Genomic DNA, 26,648 nt, shown 5'->3' with positions numbered 1-26,648 from the left:
CAGCAGCAAGGGCTTAGCTGCAGGGAGGTGGGGAGCTGAGGCCGGGGAGGAAGACCAGCACAGCCGTCAAGCCCATGGGTGCCGTGGTCAGGCAGTGCAGTCCACCCGCTGAGTCTCCGAGTCCGCAGGGTGTGGGCGGCATTTGCCAGCAAAGGACCGCGGAGCCTTTGCTCAGGAGGCTGGCCACTCAGCAGGACATTTGGACCTCACCCCGTAGAAGAGGAAGGACGACTGGAATGTTCTGGCCCATTAGGACGAGTGCGGGTCATTCCCGGGGCTGGGGGCGGGGCAGCCGGACCGGCTAGGAAGCTGGGGTGTGAGTGGGGGACGGGGGAGCACGTGGAGGTGCTCAGAGAGCAGGAATGCACAGAGCAGGCCCCGAATCAAGCTTAAGGGATGCCTGCCCTGTGATCTGGAAGACGAGGTCCTAGGCAGCCTCTTCCTGGGCCTCCCCCGTGACAATCCCCGCGGCCTCTGCAGGGGACACACTCTGTGGCTCCGGCTGAAGTTGAGCCCTTGTTAAGGGTGTGGTCTTGTCCCACTGCTGTAAAACAGGAGGCTGTCGCTGCTGGGTGACTCAGTCAGGACCCGCCTGAGGGGCTCCCACCGTTCTGCATGTTGGTTCCTTAAGCGTGGGTGCCCTGAGGGCTCCTGGCTCCCACCGCGGGGGTGGGGGTGGGGTGCCTCCAGCTCCAGCTCCTGACACAGCAGCAGCCTCGGGGCCACCCGCCTCTTGGGACTCGCTGCTTCCCTCTTGGGTCTGGGGTTCGCTTTAACCAACTCCCATACCCCAACCCTTATTTTGCTACAGTACAGGGTGAAGGTGCAAAATAGCAAGTGGTTAATACATGTAAATGTTTCTCTTTAAAAAAAAAAAAACCTTGGAGGAGGGGGTAATGGGTTTAATCACCCAAATCTCCAAGAACACACCCAAGGGTGCGTCTCTCTGTAATCATTCTCTTCCTGATCTCAGGCAAGCCAGGAGGCAACTTGGAAGCGTTATCACAGACGGGCACGTCCCACAGCCTTCAGGGTTTGGAGCTGGGGTGTGAGCCAGGAGGGGCTCACGAGGGGCTACATGCCAGCAGGAGAGGAAGGGACACCGATGTTTTTATTTCAGGGGAGAGAGCTTTATTTTTAATATAAAAACAATTCATAACCCTTGTAAAAGTCCAGAAAAACACAAAGAAGAACGTAAACATTACATGGAATTCCCCTACCGAGTCAAAACTAGCTCCGGGGCAGACATGCTTCCGGAAATCTCTTTTTTTGCACAAATACCCAGAGATAACTGAATTCTCTTTTGGATAAGTCCCCTCGTACTGTTTATGCAGTTTGACATCTGCTTTTTCTCTCTTAAATTTTATGGAACATTTTTCCATGCCAATTCACGGGGATCTGCCCGTCCTTTTAGATGGCTGCCTGGTGGTCCCGCATCCCGTTCTGATGCTGAAAACTTGGCCTCTGTGCACTGGTGCTGAATTGAATCTCGGAGACGGAGTTTTGGGTGAAGTAGAAAAAAATAGCTTTATTGTTTTGCCAGGCAAAGGGGGCCGCAGCAGGCTTCCGCCCCGAAAAACTGTGTGTCCCAACCTGGGTGGATTTGATGAGGAGATTTCTAGCAATGGTTCAAGGGGGGGATTGCTGATAAGATTAGGGTGTGTGCAGGGCCTGCACTCCTTTAATCTGGCCTCAGGTGGTCTTTTCTGGAATGAAGAATACTGACATCTTCCATTTATTGGGGCTCTGGTTCTATAAAGAGCTCAAAATATATTGTTATGTGTATTCCTTGAGGTGGACCCAGGACCCTTCCCCAGGGCTGCACTATCGTTTCTTGGCTGTTCTTCCCTTGTTTCCGCATCCGGTCCCTTCCCTGATTAGCAGCTGTTCGAATCTGCCCTTTGGAACTCAGGGAAGGTCATGGAGGCTGGAGTCTGTTCCCTACAAACAAGAAACGGGGGGCACAGAAAGGCTTCCGTCTCCAGGAACTGCACAGTGTCCTGCTCGGCTTCAGCTCCGCACAGGGGAGGGTCCCAGGGGCCAGGCTGTGGAGGGGCAGGCCGCTGGCTGGGGCTCGGTCACATGGCAAAGCTGCGGGTCTGCTGTGTGCTCAGCAAGGAGAGAAGATGGACGTGGGCAGACAGTTGGTGGTGCCCACACACCTCTGTAGGGTCGGTCCCTGGAAGGAGGACCACTCTGTCCGTCAAATGGTCAAGGCTTGTTATCCATCCTTTACCGCCAAAGTGCTTGGCTGGGTCTCACTGGTTTGGTGAACACGTGCCAGGCACTGAGCTGGGCCCTAGGGGGACGCAGAAAGAGCAGAAACCAGCATGAGCTCTGCCCGTAGACTCAGGCTGATGGGAGGTAGACGTCAATCAACTGATGACCCAGATGAGCGTGTGAAGTTATACACCAAGGTAAGAGCTCTAAAGGAGAGGAGGGTGGGCCTGTGAACATTTAAAAGGGGGTAAAAGTTAATTGGGTGCAGTAAGTGTGCATATGTGTGTGTGTGTGTGTGTGTGTGCGCGTGCACTTGCACGTAAGGTGAGTCATGGCAGGTAGGAAAGAATTCCAGGAAGAGCACACAGCAGGTGCAAAGGCCCTGGGGCAGGAGGCAGCATAGGCTGTCTGAGAAGGAACTAGCTGTGCTTGAGTGGGTGATGGGCAGGAGGGGCCAGGCCTCTTAGGGCCCTGAGCCACGATAAGCAGTTTGGTTTCTGGGAAAGGCAAGGCTTTTAAGTTGCAGGACAACCTGATTACGTAGGTAAAACAGTGCCCGAGGCTGCACTGTGAACCCTGAATTGGCTGTGTGGATGCAGGGAGACCATTTTGGAGGCAGTTGGGTTGTCCGGGCAAGAAATAGTGGCATCTTGGACAGGGTGGCGGCAGAGTGGAGGTGAGAAGCGGGTAGATTCAGGCCCTATTTGGGAGGTCAAAGTGTTAGGGGCAGGGACACGCGTGGCGTGACTCCGGGCTGTCGGGATGGGGTGCTGGGTAAGTGGCGGTCACTCGGTGCAGCAGGACGAACCAGGTTCTGATGATGTTTGTCGCCCTGGCCTATGAGGCACAGACAAGGGAATTCAGGATGCTCAGCCTGACAAAGAGAAAGGTGCCATATAGGCACCTGGTAGCCCATAGTAGGTGCTCAGTAAAGGTCGGTGACTCATGGAGGTGCTTGGAAGGAGAGTGGCCGTCCTCCGCTGCTCTGGAAGCGCTGTCACGTGGAAGGCAGTCAGATGAATCGTGTGATCAGGCTTCCCAGGGAGGCCCGTCCGGGGCCAGTTTTACACCATCCCTGAGACCCAGCACTTTCTGTCCTGGGGGGTCCGGGTCCCAACGCCTACCCCTGGCACCCAAGGACCTCATGCCTCGAAGGGTCTCAGATCCTTCCTGCGTTTGGCTGTGCCAGGAGCTTCCACTCTGAGGGGGAAGAGCCTTGCCTGCGCCGGGCAGACTCAAGTGTCCTCTTATCTGAGGCCACTCCTGCAGACCTCTGACCGGCTGCCCGGCATTTGCCGAAAGACTGGCCATTTTGCTCGTGCATCAGCCTCTTGCCATCCAAAGGTGGCATCCTGGTGGAGGGAGAGAGCACTTAGGGTCGGGCTGACCTGGGTGTGAATCCAGTCTCCACAATGTCTAGCTGTGTGACCGCGGACCAGTTACTTAACCACTCTGAGCCTGACCCTTACCTGTCAGATGACATCGCTGTTGCCTGTCCTGCTGGGTGGTTTGAGCATCTGTTCAGTTGTTCAGAAGTAGCCATGAGCACCTGCCGTGAGCAAGCCCCAGGCAGGTGTGATGTGCACATGGTTTCAATTATTTTGTCCATGTCGCCCCCAGTTTACCAACCTGGGAACCGAGTAGGCCAGTATGGATTAGAAAAAGGTTTCCAGGGGGATGGGGTGCTATGGGCTGGCCAAACAGTGATTGCTAAGAACTTAGTGGAAGAGCAAGGTGGCTGGCCGTGGAGGTAGGATCAGCCACAGGCTTGGCCACCAGGAGAACAGAGGTCCCTCCTTGTTGCCCAATATGGGGAAAAAACAGGATGCTTGAGAATTTATCAGATTTGGCTTATTTACAAGCACTTGATCGCTAGGCTGTTCCAAGCGCTTGACACGTTCCTGTACTTGGTTTTCACAGGTTGGTGCAGCAGCTACAGGGGAGGCCTTGGTGGGAAGGGGTGGGGGCAGAGGAGCTGGAGGACATCCCCAGGCCCTCGGCTTCTGGGGGACAGACCTGGGGTTCCAGCTAAGTAGTCACACAGGGCCACTGTGCTGTGCGTCTTCCTGGATTAATTACAGCATTAAAAGTGAACTTCTAACCACCCTTCCTTGCCCCAACCTCCCAGAGCACACATTCGGCTCCTTAGGTAGGAAAGTGTATCAGTCAGGGCCCTCCGGAGAATCAGAACCAACAGGAGACAGGTAGACAGATGGACAGACAGATATGGACATAGACATGTATTAAGAAATTTAATTTAAGGAATTGGCTTCCCGTGGGGCTGGCAAGTGTGGAATCCGCAGGGCAGGCCAGCAGCAGGCTGGATGGACACTCGGGCAGGAGCTGACACTTAGAAGCAGAATTTCTCCTTCTCCAGGAAGCCCTCAGTGATTGCCCCAACGGAGTGGATGAGGCCACCACATTATGGAGGGTCATCTTCACTTACAGGCTGATTGTAGGCATGACCACATTGACAGAATACCTTCCCAGCCGCCCCTAGACTAGTGTTTGGCCAAACAGCCGGGCACCAGGGCCTGGCCAGGCTGACTCATGCAGAGGGCAAAGGCTGCCGGCTGAACAGGTTTGGAAGGAGGGTGTGTCCAGGCGAGCCCCCAGGGTCCTCCTTTCTGAGTGCTCAGCAGAGGCAAGGCTGAGCGGCTCCTCTGGGGCCACCTCTGCCAGACCCCGAGGCTAAATGCACACCTGGGTTTGCTCAAGCAGGAAAAGCCCAAGTTGTAGGAATGTGCCTGAAAAATAAGGTCCCGCAGTTAAAAGACTACGTCCTTTGTTTTAGACTCATCCGACCGGTCTGATAAGAACCTGACAGACTGATGGTGAAATGTGGGTTCCCAGCCACTGGGTGTGTCTGGGAGACGGGTCTGCCGCAGCCTCCGGGACCCTGGGGCCTCCCAGGAGAGGTGCGGAGAACAAACAGTCCTCCGACGCCAGGCCAAGTGGCAGGGACTTGGGGGTGGAGCGGGGGGAGGGAGGAGGCAGACACAGTGCAGAGTAGGGCAGGCAAGCGGAATGGGCTCTGAAGGAGAGAGGAAGCTGGAGGCGGTGTGGCCAGCAAGGTGAGAGCACAGATTTAGATTCAGGGATGCAAAGAGCACAGATTGTCCCTGGATGAGGATGGGAGACAGGCCCATCCTGCCCTGCTGGAGCTGAGAACCAGATGAGATCAGCAGTGACTCCGTACTGAGGGACACACATGGCCTGGGGCCTGCTCGCTTGGCGAGTGCAATCCAGGAGGGCCCTCTGGAGGAGGAGGACATTTGAACTGGTACCTGTAGAAGGAGGAGGAGCTGCTGTGTGAAGTGGAGGGAGAGCATTGCAGGCTCTGGGTGGCAAAGAGCCTGGCATGTTCCAGAACCCGTAGGTGCCCACCGTGGAGCAGAACGGTGGTGGAAGAGGCGGGCAAGGACACGGTGAGGCAGGGCCTCGGGGCCACCTGGCAGCCACGTCACTCCACAGCTCGGAGCCTCCATCCCCGTCCTTCCCCATACACTATGAAGAGGTCACGAGCCTGTGATGGAGAGCTCCCGGCCCTCACCTGGCACAGAGGAGCACTCCGCAGATGGCAGGGGTCATTGTCATTATGGTGATGCTGTCGTTATGGTGATGATGTCAGGGACCTCCGGCTGAGAGGGCAGAAGCTTCAGAGCATGGACCCAGCTCAGCAGGACTCCCCTCTGCAGACAGGGCCTCCTTGTACAGCGTGATGGGGCAGGGAGGCACCGTGGGACCCAGGCCTCGGAAGAAACGTGGGTCCTTGCCGGTCCAGGATTCACAGGCTGAGCGGGTCTGGGGCCTGAGCCCACTCGATCAGCCCCCATTGGAGCAGGGGGCCTGGCAGTGGCCGGTGGGCTGGCATGGGACAGCTGAACTTGGTGAGCTGGGCAGGGGGTACTGGAAATGCCCTGTAGGGAAACTGAGGCAGGCCAATGCAGCAGGGTGGCGGCTAGCCTGGGGTACCCTGCAGAGCAACACAGGCCGAGGGCCTCCACCACAAAGCGCCAGACGCTTCCAGAAGCTGCATCAGGGGGCAGGAAGTCAGGGCTGAGGGAAGGGCCCGGGCTCCTGAGCCACCTGGCCTGGCGCCCAGGCTGCGTGCCCTCGGGCGAGGCATGGGACCTCTGAGCCTGGGTTTCCTGAGGTCTTAAAATGAAAACTAGAATCTCAGGGCAGGTGAGGATGGCAGCAACTGTCATGAAGTCCCTTCCCGAGCCTGGCCAGTGGTCCTCCCATCAGTGCAGGAGAATAGCGGGGTTCAGGTCCAAACTGGGATCCCCGAGTAGGCCTCCTGGACCCGGACGCTGTGTGTATGAGTGTGCGTGATTCTACCAAAATGGGCCACTGCGTCATCGTTTCGGAGGGTCCGTGACCCAGAAAAAGTGGAGCTTTCTACCGCAGAGAGACAGCATGGATGGCCCGGCTTCCAGGTGGACAGGCCTCGGTGGGCCCGTCTGCCAAGGGGAGGGGTAGCCCCCCAGCTGTGTGGACCTGCTGGTCTGAACGGCACGGTGTTCTCAAGGAGCATCAGGTGTCAGCTTCTCAGAAAGAGCCCTGGACCCCTGGCCAGAAGGTCCGAGTTCTAACGTGCCACTTGCAGGCTGGGTGACCCGGGAGACGTCCCCGTCTGTGGCCCGGTCCACGTCCTCTGGGCACCACCAGCTCCCACACTCGTTGCCTCCCTGGGTGTGAGTGTACGTGTGCATCTGGCACAGAGCCGTGTGTGCCCTGGGTACCCGGCTGCTGTCCCTTGATGAGCCCTTGCTGCGAGCAGAGGTTAGTGGCCGTTACTGATTCCTGTATTCAGGGAGCCCTTGGCGATGGAGCCAGGTTACAGGGTTAAGTCACCTCATGTCCCTCAGAAAACTACCTCTGGCTGTAAGATGCTGGTGGCATGTCCTCAGTGCTTCACAAGGCATCAGGGCCTCCAGGTCCCAGGCCCTCGCGTGGACTTAATTGTGCCCTGACCCACCTGCCCGGCAGGTGTGAGATCTCTGTGGGATGGGCGCACCTGGTCTGGTTTATTTCTGCGGCCCGGCACCTGAATGAGGAGAGAGCAGAGGGCCTGCATAGGACCAGCCCTTCCCCTCCCTTCTCTCCGCTCACCCTACCACCCAGGAGCGCCCCATGCAGGGTCCCGGGCACACAGGCCCTCTCCCTGCCCGGGGCTGCTCGTTACGGAGGGACCCCTAGTGCATCCGGCTCGCTTAGAGATCAGGGGCTGCTAGAGCTGCTCCTGTTGTTATATTTTCAGGAATTTCCCACGCTGGTTGTTAAACCAGCCATTACTGAAAAACAAATGATGTAAACTTATGATTATGAAAATTACATTTAAAGCAAAGGTGATAAATACTCAACACTCCCTCCTCCCTAATCTCTCGACTACATTTTACTACCGTCTGTGCTCTCGAGGTTACTTAACCGCTATTGCATCTGCGTGTGGGAGCAATAAGCTGCGGCAGTGTGCTCCCGGGCACCTCTTTCCAGCTCTGCATTCGGTGGCGTCACGTTGGAAGCTTGAAACTGGCCGTGGTGTATTTACACCACGGAAAGGAGGCTTGCGGGTCTGGGAGCCTGGGGTGACGGGTGCAGTCAGGAGAGACTTCCTGGAGGAGCTGACACCCAAGCCCAGGTCTGGGGAGTGAGTAGGGGTTACGTGGGCAGAGGAGGAGGGCCCGGCATTCCAGGCAGAGGGAGAATGGGTGAAGGCACGGACAGGGTTATTCCGATTTTACAGACATCACAACTGAGGTCGTGTCACTCAGCACAGCCGGACGGGCCTGGAGCCAGGACCGGATTCTTGTGTGTCTGGCTCCGGAGCCCGAGGTCTTTGCACGATGCTGCCCTGGAGGGTGACACATAGGCAGACCCCTGGCAAAGCGTGTGGGACCCCTACCATGCTGCAAAAACGGCCTCCTCCCCGGGGGCTCTCCCCAGTGCACCCCAGAAGCGAGGCCATCCCGGAACGTCCCTCGGCCCAGGCACCACGCCCTGGGCTGCCTTCCTGCCGGCTCAGGAGGGAATTCGGCCGTGCCTGGCCTTGGCGGGTCAGGGGAGCCTTCAGGAGCCAGCGGCCGGGGGAGTTGGGCCAGGGTCAGAAAGCTGGCTCTGGCCTCTGGGGCCAGCCGTGCTCTGCCACGTCCCTCCTGCTGCGGCAGGCACTCGGGCAGGCAAGAAGAGCCCTGGATGGGGGGCCCTGACTCTGCCTGGAGGGAGATTACCAACTTCCCAGCCGCCAGGAGCGGGAGCCCTTAGCCCCTTCTTCCCTGGGAGGCCGTGGGATCAGCCAGGTGTGGTGAGAGACTGTAGACCGCACAGCTGGGGCTGGGAGGCCGAACAGACCCCTCTGCCAGGCCCTCCCCACGTGACCCTCTCCTGCCCTCCAGGGCCCGCAGGCAGCCAAGCTTTGTTCTCAGCCTACAGATGAGGAAACAGACCAGAGCCCAGGTCCCTGCCAGCCCCCAGGACTTGCCCTCAGCCTGAGTCCCCAAACCCAGCTGCCATCAGCTGCTCTGGGAGGCGTGTGACACACGCGGGCTCCTGGGCCCCTAAGGCTGCCTTGGGAGGTTTTGGGGGGGGCAGAGGGGAGGGGGCAGGCACTCTCAGATGTGACAAGCACCCCGGGTCATTGTGACAGGCCTGCGGGCTTGGGAACTCAGCTGGGACCCCGTGCAGCGCCCCTCCCTCCCTCCTGCTCCCGGCTGCCTCCCCGGCAATGGGGTGGGCTCCTGTGGCCAGGTGGGGGCCAGGCGGGGGAAGCAGGCTTGGGAGCGCCAGCCCCAGAGGCTCCTCTCCTCCGCCTGTCCTCCTGCCCGCTAACCCACCACGTCCCCAGTTCACAGGTCCCCGAGGTTGGGTGTCCCCTTGCCCGTAGAACCCGGGTTTCTGTGCAGCTCTTGGGACTCAGTTCTCAGGGCATCTTGGTCTGGAGGCTGGAGGACAGGCTGCATGGGACCTGCGGTGGGTGCCGGGGGTAAGTGACTCCTTGGGCCCCCTTCCCACGCCCCGCAGGCCCTGCCGAGGTCCCCCTGGTGCTAGCGGGAGGCTCCCGGCCGGTGAGCACAGGGTCACCCTCACCGCGCCGCTCTCCCCTTCCCAGCTTAGAGCACGGTGACCTGTGTCGCCACTCTCCCCTCTCCTCCCCACTGTGTGTCACCGCCTGGGAGACCCAACCCCGGAGACACCCGGGGGCCCTAAAGCAGGAGATCACAGGCTGCAGGGGTGCTGGGCGTCACCCCGCGAGCCCGGTCCACGCCTCCCTGGGCTCCCTGTTCGCGGTCACCTCTGGGCCCCTTCCCCTTGCTTCCACCTCCCCGGGCCCGGCCCTGAAGCCCAGCATCTCGCTCAGGCCTCTGATCTTTCTCTGCCCCGCCGGCCGGGCTCCCATGAACCACCCGCAGCCGTGCCCCCCGGGGCTCAGGACCCCGGCCTGTGTCAGCCTCCCGCTCAGCACTCGTCCAGTAACGGGAGACACGACTTTGCTTTTCTCCTTCGCGTTGGGCATCTTGGTTGACCCACAGTACTTGGGAAGGTTGTGACGTGGTACCTGGAAGTGGGTGCTGCTGTCTGAAATGACAGTTCTGAGTCCCCGCGGGCTGGGTTGTGGGTTCACCAGATCGGCAGGAAACCCCAGTGTCAGCACCATGCAGGTGGCTCATTGCTGGCATATGCCAGAACCCTCTTCCTGGTTGCAGGTCCGAGATGGCAGCAGGCGGCTCACGGCCCTTCCCTGGCAGAGACTAGCTTGATGGTGTGTGTGTGTCTGTGTGTATCTGTGTATGTCTGTGTGTCTCTGTGTGAGTGTGTGTCTAGTATGTCTGTGTGTATCTGTGTGTCTGTGTATGGCTGTGTGTGTGTCTCCGTGCGTGTCTGTGTGTATCTACATGTGTCTGCGTCTGTGCGTCTGTGTCTGTGTGTGTGTGCGCGCGCCCTCTGCGGACCCCAGGCCCGGGTTCGGTTAGGAGGGCCTTTTGTGACCCAGCAGAGACGGGCCCCTTGGGTCCCCTCCCCCACATCCCGCCAGCAACTGGGCTCCAAAGCCCGGCGCACGCCACACATATGTGGTGATTTTTATGAAGGACACAGCGGCGGTGATTGATGTTTCTGCTTTCCGTAGTTAACCATGTGTCTTCACGCCGTTTTCTCTCTTGATCATCACAGTAACCTTCAGTGTGAGGCGTTTTCTTTTAAATTTAAGGAAACCACTCTTTTGGGGGCAAGAGCTGGGTTTTTTTCATTATAAAAGCCACAAATGTAACCATTTTAAAGTGTATGACTGAGTGGCGTTTAATACATTCTCAAGGTTGTACGACCTCCTCTACCTCTATCCAGTTCCAGAACACTTTCATCAGCCCAGCAGGAAACCCCGTACCACTGACCAGCTCTTCTCCGGTCCTCTCCCTCCCCGAGACCCCGGCAGTGACTGCTCTGGTTTGGGTCCCTGTGGATCTGCCCATCCTGGATGTTTCGTAAAAATGGGATCAGCCTAACAGTCGTGTCCGAGTTTTAGCGAACGTCAGAGCTTCACGACTTTTTACGGGTGGACCGTGTTCCCGAGTCTGAATCGAGCTCATTTTGTTTATCCGTTTGTCCTTCGATGGGCAGTTGGGTTGCTTCCGCTCTTGGCCCTTGTGGATGATGCCGCCGTGAACGTGGGTGTGCGGGTGTCCGCGTGCGTCCCTGGGTGGGGTCCTCTGGGATCTACTTGGGAGTGGGTCTGCTGGGTCGCGCGGTGATCCTGCTAAAAGCACATGGAAGAACAGCCAGACTGGTTTCCACACGGCCATGCGGAAGCCACACTTCTCAAATGGGGGCCAGAGGGGGGATTTGAACCGGGTCCTCTGGGGCCAGAACCTGTCCCCCACCTCCTCTCCGTCTTCCCCTCAGCGCCCCCAGGCAGGAGGGGGACAGCCTCACTCCCCCTGGGAAGCCCCCCCGGGGGATGGCGCCGTGCCCACCCGAGCCGGGTCTCGAAGGGCAAGAAGGAGTTACTCAGGGCCTGCTGAGGAAGACAGATGTGCGGTTGATGGGAGCAGAAACCTGCAAGGAACAGTCTAGAATGCGGGTGGCAGTCAGGGGAAGCGCCACAGAGGTTGCTCTATCTCGGATCGTAACAAACGTGCCCAGCACACGCTGGCCCTTCCCGTGGCCGGGCTCAGCCCTGAGAGCTGGCCTGCACTGACCCGCTCACCCACACACCTCTGGGGGGGGTTGCCAGGGTGACCCCATTTACAGGTGAGAAGACCGAGGCTCCAGAGGCTAGCTGGCGCAGGTGCCCTTGGCACCGTGCTGTTCAGCCTCTCCACTGTGCCCCCGGGATCGGGCTCAGGGAGACAAAACACTCACTCATGGTCACCCAGCAGAGGTGGGGAAGAGGGGAGGATTTGAACGGAGGCTCCTTTGCTCACCTTCCATACCTCAGCGTCCTCATCTGTGAAATGGGGGCGAAAGAAACCACCCGCTTCCGGCTCTCAAACGGCGGCCATGAAAATTAAATGAGATCATGAATGTGCCCACATATGCAAATCTCCTGAGATCTCAGCCATTTCCAGGCAGGAGGAAGTCCTCTCCCAGCTGTGCTCTCAAACTTTGTCTCTGCAGTGGGATACGTGTCTGTAGGTGTCAGGAGTCAGGGCTGTGGCCCCAGTTCTGCGGCTGGTCACCGTGGGGCCCCGACCAGATCTCTTTCCTCCGGGCTTGGTTCTGTCCGCTGCAAAGCAGAGTGCTGGGGATACAGGGGGAAGGTGGGGAGCCCGAGGGCCCCGGGTGCGCCGAGGGGGCCACCCCATCCTTGCTGCAGACCCCGCCTCGGGGGCCGAAGTTGCTGACTGCTCCCCTCTGGGTCTCCCTTTTTATCTGAAGAGACACTTGTCGCCCGAGGAGTTCCAGGAGGTGTTTGGAATGAGCGTGGACGAGTTCGACCGCCTGGCGCTCTGGAAGAGGAACGACCTCAAGAAGAAAGCCCTGCTCTTTTGACGCTGCCCAGGCCCCTGACCACGGGCACGCCTGCGGGAGCCTCCAGACCCCTCCTCTTGCACTTGGCTTTGGCTTCTCTGTGTCCACGGCGGGCGGTGGGCGCCTGGAAGGGCCGGGCTGGGGCCTGGGGGCGGGAGGAGGTCCCAGAGCAGGTGCGGCGCCCCCGTTTCCGCCAGCACCGCTCCCGCCCGTAGTTTAGGGCCCAGACGCCTGCCTTTGCACTCTGCTCCTTCCCCGCTGTTGCTTGCCATCTGGGAGATGCTGCAAGGTCACTGCCCCGGAGATGGGGGAACAGACAAGGGCAGCCCACCCTCCCCCCCAGGCCTCCGGGCGGTGCCCACCCCACCCTGGGCCCTGGGGGCACAGAGGCGATGGGACCGGAGATTTGAGGAGGCCTGTCAACGACAGGCGCTGACAGGGTCATGGGTGGGTGGGCGCACGGCGTGGCCCCCCTCACCCGCTCAGCCTCAGGAGGCACGGCCTGGCACGTGGGCCCCCCACCCCCGAGGCAGGGGGAGTGCCACCCAGGGCTGCAAGAAGCATGGGGGCTCGGTTTTTACGGCCTTTGTGATGAATCAGTGTTTAGGGAGGAACTTCAGTCTAAACAGGCACCTTCTGCCAGGGCCCTCCGTGCACTGCATTTTTCTTCCAGATCATCCCTTAGATGCCTAAATGATATCTTTAAAGTAACACAAAAGTTTTTATTTTGTTAAAAAGTAGAGCCTACTTAAAGACGACATATATAAAGAGTTTAATTCTATGGTCCCGCTGAAGGGGCGCACCTCCAGCCCGATTCTCCACCGTTCGCATCTGTGTGGTTTCGGGTTTGGGGTGTGTTCCTAATACACAGGACTCCTTGTCTGTTTTCTTTGTGCTTTTTTGCTTTTTGACCTGTCATACAGGTACCCCGAAAGGCAGACCCACTCCCCGCCCCCCTCGTAATGCTGTTTGTAAGTACACGTAAAGTACAGCCGCCACTGTTTTTCTCGCTGTCGTTTTCCAAGTCTTGGAGAGAAGACATCCTCCCCTGACGGCCGGTGCCCCAGGATGAAGGATTTCCATGCCCTCTTGGTGACATGGCCGGGGGCGTGCCACCTTCCCCCCTTCTCCCCCATAAAACACAGACACCCCCAGGGAGGGATGCTCGTGCCTGGTCCTGAGACCGACAGCCAGACCCTCGGGGAGACGGGATGGGAGGTGCCGCCTAGATCCGCAAAGGCAGCAGGGCATCCACGGCAGGAGGCCGGCGGGTCCCCCGCTGGAAGGCGTCCTGCTTGTGATTAGGTGTGGGCTAGAGCGCGGTGCCTGACGCGGAATGTTTGTCAATGCGTTGAGGGGCCTGTGAAACACTGCGAAGGTGTCCCCGGAGCCTGTCCCCCTCCCCGTCTTTGTGAAGCTGCATCTTTCTGTGTGTCCTGGATTTTCCCATCCGTGAGCCAACGTTGCTCAGCTTCCTTTTGGCCCCGTAACACGCCAGTCCCTCTGCGTACCCGGCTTCTCACCAGCCCGGCTTGGCCAGGGAGGGGAGTTCTCAGCACCTAGTAGGCTTCCCTCCACTTTGCGATCTGAGCCCTGGCCACTGGAAACCCCCAGTTTCTCACTAGTGAACGTCATGTCGGACTAGACGAGCCTGGAAAAATAAAGGATGATGTGTTGTAACTTGTGAAAGTGAAAAGGCACTTCTTACAAAGGCGCGTCATTTCTAGACAGTCCTCGGGGAGAGCGTCTGCCCAAAGTGGTCGCCCCGGAAGCGTGCACAGAGCCGGGCGGGACGGCCCCAGGGTTGGCATCGAGCGCCCTGGGACAGCGCTCTCAGGGGCAGCCCCTAAGGGTGGGGCCCTCTGCTTGCTCTAGAGCCCCTCAGCTAGGCACCAGGTGCTGACGGGAGGGCTGCTTATACCTGTCCCCAGTCAGGCTGGGGAGGAAGACCGGCAAACAGACAATGACAACAAGGCTGACCCTTTGGAGAAGGTCCAGAGGAGGCCCCGTATGCACCCCAGAGGTCAGGGGGCCGGGCTTTCTGAGAAGGTGTCGCCAAACTAATTCTTGACAGACGAGGAGGTGTTCCCAGAGGCCAAGGAAGGGAAGGGTGTTCCAGGCAGAGGGAACAGCAGGAGTGGACACTGAGCCAGAGGCAGCTTCCCAGGTTCCGGAAACTTGGGTTGCTGGTTATGGCTGGAGCACGTGGCTAAGGAAGGGAAGAGAACGAAGGCCGGGCTCCCTCCAGGGAGGGCCCAGCAGGTCGGCAGATGTCATCCTGGGATGAAATGCTTTATAATCTCTACCTTTGTTTGCTCAGGCTGCTGTAACAAAAACCATAGACTGGGGGCTTCAACAGCAAAGATTTCTTTCTCTTGGTTCTGGAGTCTGAAGTCCAAGATCAAGGTGCTGGCGCGATCGGGTTCTGGTGAGAGCCTGCTTCCTGCTTACAGATGTGTGAGCTGTGTCTTCACAGGGCAGAGAGAGATCATCTCTCTTCTCATCTCGCTCAGCTTCTCAAAGGGCACTAATCCCATTGTAAGGGGCCCACCCTCACAACCTAATCACCTTCCAAAGGCCCCCTCCTAATCCATCACACTGGGGAGTAGGGCTTCAGCATATGGATTTGGGGGACACATTTAATCCACAGCAGTTTCTAGTCTTATTCCGATGACATTAATGACTCCCATAAAGCCCCAGAAGCCTGTCCACATGGACGCAATCTGCCCCATCTTAGTATACCCAGGTTTGCAAGTCAGAAACCAGCACGTTCCTTCACCCCCAAGGACGGCCTGTCGGAGGTCCTGGTTCCACCCTGAAGCATCTCTCTGTATCTCTCCGTCTCGGCAGACGCTGTCACGGAACTCTCCAGATCAGAAAATATCCTGAGAGTGGAAGGTGGCACCATTACCAATGACCCAGGGACACAGCATACACCTGGCCTGTCCCAGGCAAACTGGACATGTGGTCACCCTGACCATACTCCCTCCACCCTCACCTCTCACCTGGGTGAACCCAGCTTCCCAATCAGCCTTCTGTCCCCACTCTCACCTCCAGACCTGTCATTTTTCACAGACAGCCAGAGTGATGCTTTGCAACCATCAGCTGGATCGTGTCAAGCCCCCAACAGCACCTTCTATGACCCCCCGCTCTCCCCTCTCCCTGCTCCACACGGGATCGGCCTGTGTCCCATACATCACAGCCACGCTGCCTTCCTTCGGCACAAGCCCTCAGCTTTTGCACGTGCTCTCCTGCCTCCTGGAGATGGGGGCGTGCTTCTTCTCCAGGCAGGGCCCCTCTCACCCCTCTTGGTTTGGCTCTGAAGTTCCCACCTCAGACAGGCCCCGCTGCTGACTCTAGGACTTTCCCCACCAATGCCCGCCCCTGTGTCAGCACATTCTTCTTCTTTTTTTCTTTTTTTCCCAAATCACAGTTTCACTTTGATTTGGGGACATCTTGTATTTTCTCTCTTCTTTTAATTTTTTTTTTAATTTTTAAATTTATTTTATTGAAGTATAGTTGATTTACAATGTGGTGTTAATTTCTGCTGTGCAGCAAAGTGATTCGGTTATACCCATATGTACGTTCTTTTTCATATTCTTTTCCATTATGGTTTATCACAGGATGTTGAATATAGTTCTCCAACACATTCTTCTTATCTGTTTACTGCTGCTTTCCCTCCAAGAGGGCTGGCAGTTTTATAACAGTGCTCTGTGACCCGTCACTGGAATATTTGGTAACAAGACTGGAGCCCAGAGTTTCTCCTGGTATCGGTGCTTCTAGAGCAGCGCAGCCCAATAGAACTTTCTGCTAAGCGTTCTGTACCCACACTGTCCAGTATGACAGCCACTAGCATTTGAAACGTGACGGGTGTGACTAGGGAGTTAAGTTTTAAGTTTTCATTAGTTTAAAGGTCAGTTTAAGTAGCCACGCGTGACTAGCAGCTGCCGATTAGACAGTGCAGACCTGGAAGATGAGAAACTCCCAGTGTCCTGACCGGAAAGACTGGCTGCCGCAGGAGGCTCGGGACCTGCCATTCTGGCTAGTGGAGTGTCTGCTTGGTGCCTGGCGTGTAGGGTCATTTAGAGTACAGTTGCTGAGCCCCCGTCTGCGCCTGGCAGTGTCCCAGGTGCTAGAGGTATGCACAGCCAGCCCAGCTCCCCCAGAGCTTACATCCCCACCTGAGCCCCAGCTGTCTCGGGTTCTAAGGAGCTGCCCACCCCAAAGTCCCAAGCCAAGTCCGGCCCCGTTCTCCACGCCAGCCTTGGTGTCTGCTAATGGCACCAACCTTCCCGAATTGGCCCCAGCCTGGGCCTGTGTCAGGAGCCCCGAGACTGACGGGGCAGGGAGATGTCAGCCTACAGGCCTCCTTTCTGGACCCTTCTCGCCAGGGTGGCTGCGCCTTCTAAGCCACTGAAATCTCAACCCAACGCTTCAGAATTCACTGCTTTGAATGTGAGGAGGAAGAGAGGCTGGCAAATCACACAGCCCGTCCTAGGGTTTGGCTCAGAAGTGACACGTGTCACCACCAGTCAGGCCCATTGGTCAGAGTTAGTCACGTGGCTCCACCCAGCTGCAAAGGCATCCGGGAAGCACGGCACCCGTGTGTCGAGAAGGCGAGAGGACCCGCTCTATTGGTGGGCACTCCCAGCTCTACAGCCCAGGCTCCCCGAGGCCTTCTTGTCCCCACGTTCAACCCCCCATGCCTTCGGTGGCTCTTTGTATGAATCGTCAGGGGACCCCCAGCCGCCCCGGTCGCCATCCTCTGCAGGTGAGCTGCCCTCATTCATCAGTGCCCAGCTGCCCACCAGCACCACATGGACCCCAGTCCCTCCGAGGCTTTGCCATGTTCCGTGCCTCCTCCTTAATGCGCTTTACCCACAAATCACCGTGTCCTGCCCATGACCTGCTGCCCCCAGCACAGGTAACCAGACCAAGAATGGCCCCTGAGCCCCCTGCAGAGCAGACTCCCTGGTCACCCCGTGTGACATTTCTTCCCCAGCCCCAGCCCGAGAGGCTCCGTTCTGCGTGGAGATGGTCCACCCGGTCAGCACTCTCTCAGGGAGCTGGACTGTGGCGTGCGTGAGTCAGCCGGGGGGTGGACAGAAGCAGGGGCCACCCAGCCAGGGCGCAAGCCAGCAGGGGCCACGCGGTGAAGAGAGGGCGCACAGAGACGTCGGTCAGGAGAGCAGGAGGGGGAAGCAGGAAGGAGGCGGAGCTGGAGTGGCCCGTCGCAAGCATGAAGGACATGGTGAGTGGCCCTGGGCGTGGCTTGGGGCCGTGCTTAAGCCCACCCACCCCTGCTCTAAGTTGGGAGCCAGTTGAGAACCAACAGGAGATGCATGAGGAGCCAGGGACTGTATCAGCTTCCTTCATGCACCAGACTCTGAAACGCCAGTGCAGAGCTTCTGTAACAGCTGCGTTGGAAGACGTTGCTTAGTGTGTTTTAGCTCAGAAGAGTCTGCAAGAATGGTCCGCTTCCTACGCGACCCGCACCTGGACCTAAGGTCCCGCCGGCTGACAACTGGTGGCACAGGGGGTGGTAGAAGCACCCTCGCCGGCCAGCACCACCAGGAGGGGGCCTGACTGTGAGCCCGCCTTCCCGGGGAAGCAGGGGGAGAAAGGCCTCCAGGCCCATCCCCAGAACCCAGGCCTGGGACCTGGCTTGGGCACAGCTCCCGCGGGAGGTGAAGGCGTGAAGAGCGTCCAGTTACAGATCTCACCGTCTGTCCCGCCCTGTTCTGAGCACCTGAGGTCCTCACAATAATACTATGAGATGGACCCTTCCGTAATCCCCACTTTGCAGATGAGGAAACTGAGGCACAGGGAATGTCAGATAGAAGATCTAAAGCCCACCCTCTGCACTTGGATAAGGGGCGTTGTCTCCCAGGTGCCTGCCCCGCGATCCCTGGGCAGCGCCTGGGCGCAGGTCACCCTCAGACCAGGCCCGCAGCGGATCCATCTCACCATCCAGAGAAGCCTCCGTCTTTGTGGACAGTCAGGGACACTCTCCGCTGCGCCAGCGAGGGCGGTGGCCAGCTGTGTCCTGGATGGGGAAGATGATGTCCCGGGCCAAGAGGAAAGTCACTTCCAGTCACCCTCCGTTTACGAGGATCCCTAGACGGCCCGCCGGCCCCGAGGGCACTGAGCGTGCCCTGCTGCTCGGTCTTCGGCAGGTGGAGGGTGGGCTCCTTCTGGCCGAGCCCCAGCTGCGCCCCCCGCTGCCACTGCCCCCGCCTCTCCCCCACCCTGTCCAAGGCCATCACCCCCACCTTCCTTCAGCTCCTTTCCAGGGCCCCCTCCCCTACATCACCTCCACCCCTTGCCATTGTCCTTCTTAGTTCCCAGGCTGCTGCTCCAGAGGGAAAGCTGTCTACTAAACAGGGGAAAGCTGGATCATTCCAGAAGCCAGTTCCCCTGGCCCCTTGTCTCCCCGTCCCCGGCCTCCACCTTCCCCACCTCCAAGACTGGAAGAAACCCTGGTACCGGGTAAGTCATCCACCTGTGCTACCCGAGCCAGGATCTGGCCCAGTTCCCAGCCCACGGGCTGAGAGGGCGCGTCCGCAAGGGTGAGAGCACGTCTGACAAATTAAATGAGAAAGGAGATCAGTGCCTCCCTGGTGACCTCCAGAGGCTGCCAGGCTATTACTGAACCAGGTTTCATGAATAATAGAGGCTTCCTTTTGTCCTGTCTGCAGCCTGAGCGCCATGAGCCCTCCTCAGCTGCACAGCATTTCTGAGCGCTCCACGGAGCAAGCGCCACATCCCGCCCGTGCTTCCCGCCTGCAACCCCCCAAATCTCTCTGTCCTAATACTTACGTGCCGCGTCATTCCCCCAGTCCACCCTGTGCTCGGGGGCCCGCAGCAATTGGTCTGTAGTGCAGGCTTGACTGTGCCATCTCCTGCCTGGACACCTCACCGCAGGGACCTCTGTGGCCTGTCCTCCAGCGCCTTCATGGGCACCATCTGGCCACTGATTCCCTCTCCAGACTCTTCTTTACTCCTCCGTTCTGGCAGCCTTATTTCTGGAGCATCGTGTTCTCACGTCCCTCCCAAACATGGCGCCCTTAGCAAGGGCTCTTTGCTTTGCCCCATCTAGCAAACTCCTATTCATCCTTCAATACCCAGCTGAGACGTCATCCTCTCTGCAAAGACTTCCATGATACGACCCCTCTCCCCAAACTGTTACCACCCTTCCTTCCATTCAGATAACCCTGTTTATGAACAAATATTACTGAGTTGGGTGTGACAAAACAGAGATGAAGAAGATACTGTCCCTGACTTCAAGAACTGATCACAAACCCATGGAAGAGATGAGCTATGGACTAAATTGTGTCTCACACACACACACCCAAATTAATATGTTGAAACCCTAACCCGCAGTGTGACTGTATTTGGAGACGGGCCTATAAGGAGGTAATTAAGGTTAAATGAGGTCATAAGGGTGGGGCCCTAATCCAATAGGGTTGGTGCCTTATAAGAAGAGGAAGAAAGTTTTCTTGCACAGGCCCTAGAAAAAGGCCGTGGGAGGACGCAGGAGAAGGTAGCCATCTACAAGCCAGAAAGAGAACCCTCTCCGGGAACTGAATCTGCCGGCATCGTGATCTCGGACTTCCCAGCTTCCAGAACGATGAGAAATAAAATAATGTTGTTTAAGTCCCTGTCTGGGTATTTTGTTATGCAGCCTGACTGACTGGTACAAGGGTCACAGGAACGGGCAACAGCAGCACAGGTAGAAGTGCTGTGATGGAGGGTGGGGGCATATGGGAAGGACCCTACCTGGGAGCGGGGCGGGTATCTGGGAAGGCTTCCTACACCCAGCCCCACTACAGCCGAGTTCAGAGGGGTGAGCAGGGGTCGGCCAGTGAAGGCTGGAGTGAGGACAGGTGGAAGAGGCATTCTAGGCTGAGGACACAGCACAGCAAAGGCTGAGGACCGGAAGCTGCCTGGAGCCTCCAGGAGCTACACAGTATATCTGGGGTTTGGGGCCCTCCCTGCCCTGGGCTCCACAGTAGCCTGGCTGTGCCTGGGATACTTTCCACCTCGGCTCATGATGACCTGTGCACCCGGCCAGGGCGAGGCTGCCGGGCCCTGCCTGGAGGCCTGGGGCCAGCAGGATCCGTGGATCATCTGGAGGCTCCTATGAGACCATCTGCATCTCTGGCCTTGGGCTCTGCTCAGCCTACGTAAGGGGCAGGCCTGGAGCCCCAGGGAGTTAACCCACCTCCGGGGCAGCCCTTAACCAGTGAGGCTCCCCAGACCCTCCCCCAAGGGCGGGACATCTCCGAGGTTGTCCGCACCGGGCTTGAGTTCCGGCTGCCCACGGAGGCCACCTGCTCCTGGACACGCCTCCCTTGGCACCTTCCTTACCTTCCCCGACCGTTCCCTCCTCCATGCTTAAACCGTTTGTACAGAGTTCTGGTTTCTGGGGCTACTTCTGGGGACACCTGTCTTCCATCAGGCCACCCCTGCCGGGGGGTGGGGAAAGAAAGGTGTTCTCTTACAGCCAGCCTAGTGCTCTGGCCTTCCCAGGTGTAAGCAGAGCCATCTGCATAACCGTGCAGGGCCACGGAGGGAGCGCGGGTGATTGGCACCGCTGCTGTCGCAGGAGGGCAGGGGCCCTGCACCGTGGCCTCGGCCCCACCGATCCCAGACCCGCTAACACACGGAGCTCTTTCTCTCTCTAGCCTAAGAAAACACTTTCCGCATCTCATGATGGATCCTTCCGGAGTGCCCACAGGAAGCTTGGTAAACTAGGTAGTAGTATCTCCGTTTTACAACTGAGGAAACTGAGGCTCAGAGAAGTTAGATAAATGGCCCAAGAGCACACAGCTAGTAATTGGCAGACCGGGATTCAGACCAAAGCCCATGTCTCTATCCTCTGTAATTGTCGTGTTGGAGAATGAATTGCATGTCAGGCGTGGGGCTATGAGTGTTACATACCTTATCAACTAGTTGAACAAGCACCCATTTTACAGATGAGCAAACTGAGGCTCAGAAACGTTAGGTGACTTATCTACAGTCATATGGCTGCTTAGCAGAGGTGCTGGGATTCCAGCCCAGGACCACCGAGCTCTAACCCTCCTCCTTCCCTACCTCCCGCACACAAGGCTCAAATTCAGCAACTTTGAATGATGCCTGTTATGTGCTTATTTTTTTCGATAAAGAGTCCCAAGGGAAAACTACTTATTGGCACAAGTTTCTGTGTGAATCATTTTCCTGTGTAAAGATGCACAAGTTACCACCGCCAGCAGATGAACATGGAATGAATGCATGTGCGCGCCAATGGGTTCACATTCAATCAGTCACATCCATCCTAGTCCAGAGCAGAGTAATGTGGGTGGTGTAGAGGACCTTGGAGACCAGTCAGTCCCATAGGGGGATACATTTAGGGTTTGGGGGACAAGGGCACCCATACCTTTATTTTGTCACTGGTAGGCTGGCTGGTCAGAAATCTATGTATGCAGATTAAGTCACACAACCTGTGACTTAAACTTTTTTAAATAGTAAAATACAGCTTGGTGGCTTTGGTTGAAGTGGCTTAATCCACTTGCTGGGTAAAAGCATGTAAGGTTCTGGACAATGTGGTGAGAATACTGAGAGATTTAGCAGGTCTCTCCCCTTCTGTACCAGCCCCTTCTCTGGACTCCAAGCTGATGCAGACAGGGACCAGCCCCCGCTTTATGGACCCAGACCTCCTCCCACCCCAATTCTGCTCACACAAGGCTAGACTTCCACTGAAGGACCCGGAGAGAGGCCAAGGGATGGGCATTACGCTGCAACCTGGGGTTAGTGGAGGTGCTGGGCGAAGGACTGGCCTCTGGACATCCCTGTTTAAAAAGTCCCAGGCTGACTATGGAGAACAGTATGGAGGTTCCTCAGAAAACTAAAACTAGAGCTACCGTGTGATCCTGCAATCCCACTCCTGGGCATATACCCAGAGAAGAACATGGTCCAAAAGGTTACATGCACCCCAATGTTCAACTGTTTTCATTAGCCAAGGCATGGAAGCAACCTAAATGTCCATCAATAGAATGGATGAAGAAGATGTGGTGCATATATACAATACTCAGCCATTAAAAAGAATGAAATAATGCCATTTGCAGTAACATGGGTGGACCTAGAGATTGTCATACTGAGTGAAGTAAGTCAGACAAATATTGTATGCTATTGCTTATGTGCAGAATCCAAAAATAATGATACTAATGAACTTATTTACAAAACAGAAACAGACTCACAGACTTAGAGAAGGAACTTCTGGCTATCAAGGGGGGGAAGGGTGGGAGGGGAGGGATAGTTAGGGAGTTTGGGTTCAACATGTACACACTGCTATATTTAAAATGGATAACCAGCAGGGACCTACTTCCACCTGTCCTCACTCCAGCCTTCACTGGCCGACCCCTGCTCACCCCTCTGAACTCGGCTGTAGTGGGGCTGGGTGTAGGAAGCCTTCCCAGATACCCGCCCCGCTCCCAGGTAGGGTCCTTCCCATATGCCCCCACCCTCCATCACAGCACTTCTACCTGTGCTGCTGTTGCCAGTTCCTGTGACCCTTGTACCAGTCAGTCAGGCTGCATAACAAAATACCCAGACAGGGACTTAAACAACATTATTTTATTTCTCATCGTTCTGGAAGCTGGGAAGTCCGAGATCACGATGCCGGCAGATTCAGTTCCCGGAGAGGGTTCTCTTTCTGGCTTGTAGATGGCTACCTTCTCCTGTGTCCTCCCATGGCCTTTTTCTAGGGCCTGTGCAAGAAAACTTTCTTCCTCTTCTTATAAGGCACCGACAGGGGACTCTGCTCAATATTCTGTAACAACCTAAATGGCAAAAGAATTTGAAAAAGAATAGATACCTGTATATGTATAACTGAATCACTTTGTTGTGCACCTGAAACTAACAGCATTATTAATCAACTATACTCCAATATAAAACGGAAAGTTAAAAAAAAAAAAAGTCCCAGGCTGTAACTGCCACTAGACATTTCCCAGCAACCAGCTGCCCGCTACGGTCCCTTTCCTCTTTCCCCGGCTGCCCTCTGCCGTCTTCATTTCCCCTTCTCTGGGGGTGCTCCTAGGTGCTCCCAAATGCAGCCGTCCATCCGTTCTTCTCCAGAGCAGTTTAGCTCTCTTTGTTTCTCTTCCTCAGCCCCTCCACCCATGACCAGTGGGTCTTTATAATCAAAACTAACCTTCAAGGTGGCTTCCCATACAAATATATGTGTTTTTCTCTAGGAAAGGAATTTTGAGGTTTGCTCTTAAAGCACTATCTCCGCCCCCTTCCTTTGCCTTGGGCTGCTCCCAGGAGAAGAGGTTGGAGGGGCCAGGCCTTGAGGCAGAGAGACTGATAGGGGTGCTTTTGCCATGATGCTGGGGAGAGATGCAGCCTGGGAGGAGGTTGCGGCAGGGAGGCTGGGGTGGAGGATATGGGTTCCAGAAGGAGATTCAGCAGGACCTGCTTATTGGGCTGGAGGGTGAGGGGCCGGGAGGGGTGCAGACTGGACCCTGCTTTCCCACATGGCAATGGGAGAGATGGTGGAGGGGCGAGGAAATGGGGGGGACTGCAGGTTTGGGGTGCGTGGAAGAAGCCAGTTCTGTCTGTTGCATGTCACGCATGAGGTACCCACCTCCAGGGGGAGGCGCTCAGGAGAAAGCTGGCCGTGAGGCTCAGTGGATGTCTCAAATGTCCTCACGGAGTCTGCGAAGGATGTGAGCAGAGTCGCAGGCTTGCGGGAGACCGTCCCGGGACGTGGTGCCGAGCGAGCCGAGTGAACCTTTCGGAGTTTGGTGGAGAAGAACAGAGTACAGAGGAGAGTAAGCAGGGGCAGCAAGACGTGGGCAGAGAACCAGGAGGGTGTGGTATGACCGAGCTCAAGGGAAGAAAGGGGGTCCAAGGAGGGAGGGATTCAGAGAGCAAATGACGAGGTGAGGGCAGTCCGGTAGGACCCAGGTGCATCCTTTGGGTTTACTCCCAACGTTGATGACCTTGGCAATGAGAGTCATGTGAGGTGGGGGGTGGGGGAGGTGGACAGCAGGCAGAGAGGACTGAGGCTTCGGGGGGAGGCACAGGAGGCACCTTGGGAATACACATCTGAGTCCGAATGGGGGAGAGGCTCGGGGCAGTGGCTGGAAGGGGGATGGGTGAAGCCTCACGCAGAGGGAGGGCCTGTTGGCATGGATGATGGTGTAGGGGGTGTGTTCTTGTTTTAATGAGAGACACCTGAGCATAAAAATACCAACGGGAAAGAGGCAGGGGAGTGATGGAGGGAGAGAGGAAGTGAGAAGAGGAAGAGAAACCAGTATGGACTGGGAGCACACGCCTGCCAGGCAGACTGGAAACGATTTGCATCTCTTTAACCCTACGAGATTAACTGACTAATTCAGCAATTATTGAGTGCCTACTAAGTGCCAGGCACTCTTTTGGCATCTCAAGATATAACAGTGAACAGGATAGATAAAAATCCGGAGCTTACTTTCTATCCGGGGTGGGAAGAGCAGACAGACAATACATGTGTCAGGAGAGGATAAATACTAAGGAAGAAACAAACAAGGTAAAGGGAGAGAGTGACAAGAGAGGGTGTTTTCTATACAGGGTGGTCAGTCCTGGGGGAGGGGAAGTCCCTTCTTCCATAGTGACAGGGAAGGAAGGAGGAAAGGAAGGCCGAGACACTGCTTAGTTTGTGTCAGGAATAGGCTCAGCATAAGCACAAGGTCTGGACAACACGTTTTAACCCTAAATTGTTCCAATCAAATAACAAATTTCCATCAAGCACATACAATGGAGCCAGGTGCCTTGTGGGTACCAAGGAGATAAGTATGAATCCAACACACCCTGCCCTGGAGGAGCTGCTGTTACATGGGAGAGACAGATCTGGAAACAGACCATGACAGTGCAGGGTGTTAAATGAAATAATATAGGGTATGTTATTCAAGCAGCAGTGAGATCATGGTAGAGGCAAGGAGGCCTTCCTGGGGAGTGGAGGCAGCTTCACAGAGGTGATGACATTTAGCTGGGTCTTGAAGAATGAGTAGGAGTTTGCCAGGTCAGAGCTTGAGCTGGAAAGGAAGTTACATCTGTAAGGTGCCTACTAGGTGCCAGGCAATTTACGTATATGATCTCAATTAATTCCCAGAAAAATCCAGCATGGTAGGTATCAAGCGTATTTGACTGTTGTGGCTACTGAGGTTCAGAGAAGCTAAGAGACTTGCCAAGGTCATATAGGTGTTAGAGCTGGGTTTCAAGAGATAGTTGTTATTACTCTCAAACTTATGATTTCTGCAAACACCAAGCCACCATAATAACTTGATGGACCAGTGTTTGCAAAGGCACCAAGCAGAGCAGGTGAATGACATGCTTAGGGCCAGCTGGGAAGTGGTTCTTTTCCTATCATGCCATGTGCATGAAGGAGACAGAAAACAGTGCATGTAAGTGGTTGTAGCTTTTGGAGGAGACGGATTAACAATTTTGTTTCATTTTTGTTTTTTCTTTCAACATTATGAGACTGTTATCCCATTGTCTTTTGACTTCCATTATTTCGGGTAAGAAGTTATCTGTAAGTCTTACTGTTATTCCCCAGAATATGGTGTTTGTTTTCTATGTCTGCTTTTAAGATTTTATTTTATTTCATTTCATTTTATTATTTTATTTTATTTTCCACCACGTGGCATGTGGGATCTTAGTTCCCTGACCAGGGATCGAACGTGTGTACCCTGCCGTGGAAGCATGGAGTGTTAACCACAAGACCGCCAGGGAAGTCCCAAGATTTTATTTTAATCGTGAGTTTTCAGCAGCTTGGTAGACAGCCTCTGAGAAGACCCTCCAATGATCCCTGCTTCCTGGTGTTCCCACCCTTGTGTGGTCCCCTCCCATTGAGTGTGGGCTGGACCTTCTGACTTGCTTCTGATTGAACACAGTGAAGTTGATGGTAACTTCCTGTAACCTGTGTAGCGTCCATCTCAGGTGCTCTGGGGAAAGTCAGCTGCTGTGTTGCAAGTGGCCCTGCATAGGGTTCACATCTTGTGAGGAATGTGGCCTGCAAGAAGCCATATGAGTGACTTGGAAACAGATCCGTCCCCCAGTCAAACCTTCACATCAGACCGTGGACCCAGCCAACAGCTTGGTTGCAACCTTGTCAGAGACCTTGAACCAGAGGCACCCAGTTGAGCTGTGCTAGATTGCTGACCCACTAAAACTGTGATATAATACTTATAAGTTGTTTTAAGCCTCTAGGTTTTGGGGTAATATGTTATGTAGCGATACATGACCAGTGCGGCAGCCCTGTGGGCTTTCAGTGCCTTGGTGAGCTCACATCACATCCTAACCTGGGCTTGGATTTCCCACAGGTGCCCAGTTGCCACAGATGATCTTTGCTCCCTCTAGGCTCCGGAATCTAGGAAGACTACATCAAAGGTGTCATGGAAATGCACCTTACCTTGTGACATAAATAGTTTGTAATTAATTTT

General features: G+C 56.2%; 1 protein-coding gene across 18 annotated transcripts in view; it reads left to right on the top strand.

The window, feature by feature from the left end:
* ABLIM2 (actin binding LIM protein family member 2) overlaps positions 1-13,887 on the top strand; it is a 75,052-nt gene extending 61,165 nt beyond the window's left edge. For 16 of the 18 annotated variants that reach the window (XR_008617942.1, XR_008617941.1, XR_008617940.1 and 13 more), the window contains one exon: positions 12,094-13,886. Coding sequence is in view for 1 of the 18 variants with exons in the window: in XM_028492359.2 (XP_028348160.1) it covers positions 12,094-12,207 (114 nt within the window). In the remaining 17 variants the exon portion in view is untranslated. Of the gene's footprint in view, positions 1-12,093 lie in introns of all 18 variants that reach the window. The other 2 variants (XR_008617935.1, XR_008617932.1) reach the window with 2 other exon arrangements.
* Positions 13,888-26,648: the final 12,761 nt, after the last annotated feature.

This window comes from Physeter macrocephalus, chromosome 7, assembly GCF_002837175.3.
Source record: "Physeter macrocephalus isolate SW-GA chromosome 7, ASM283717v5, whole genome shotgun sequence".
Lineage (NCBI taxonomy): Eukaryota > Metazoa > Chordata > Mammalia > Artiodactyla > Physeteridae > Physeter > Physeter macrocephalus.
The sequence above is the reverse complement of the archived record's forward strand: the minus strand, read 5'-3'. Positions and strand labels throughout refer to the sequence as shown.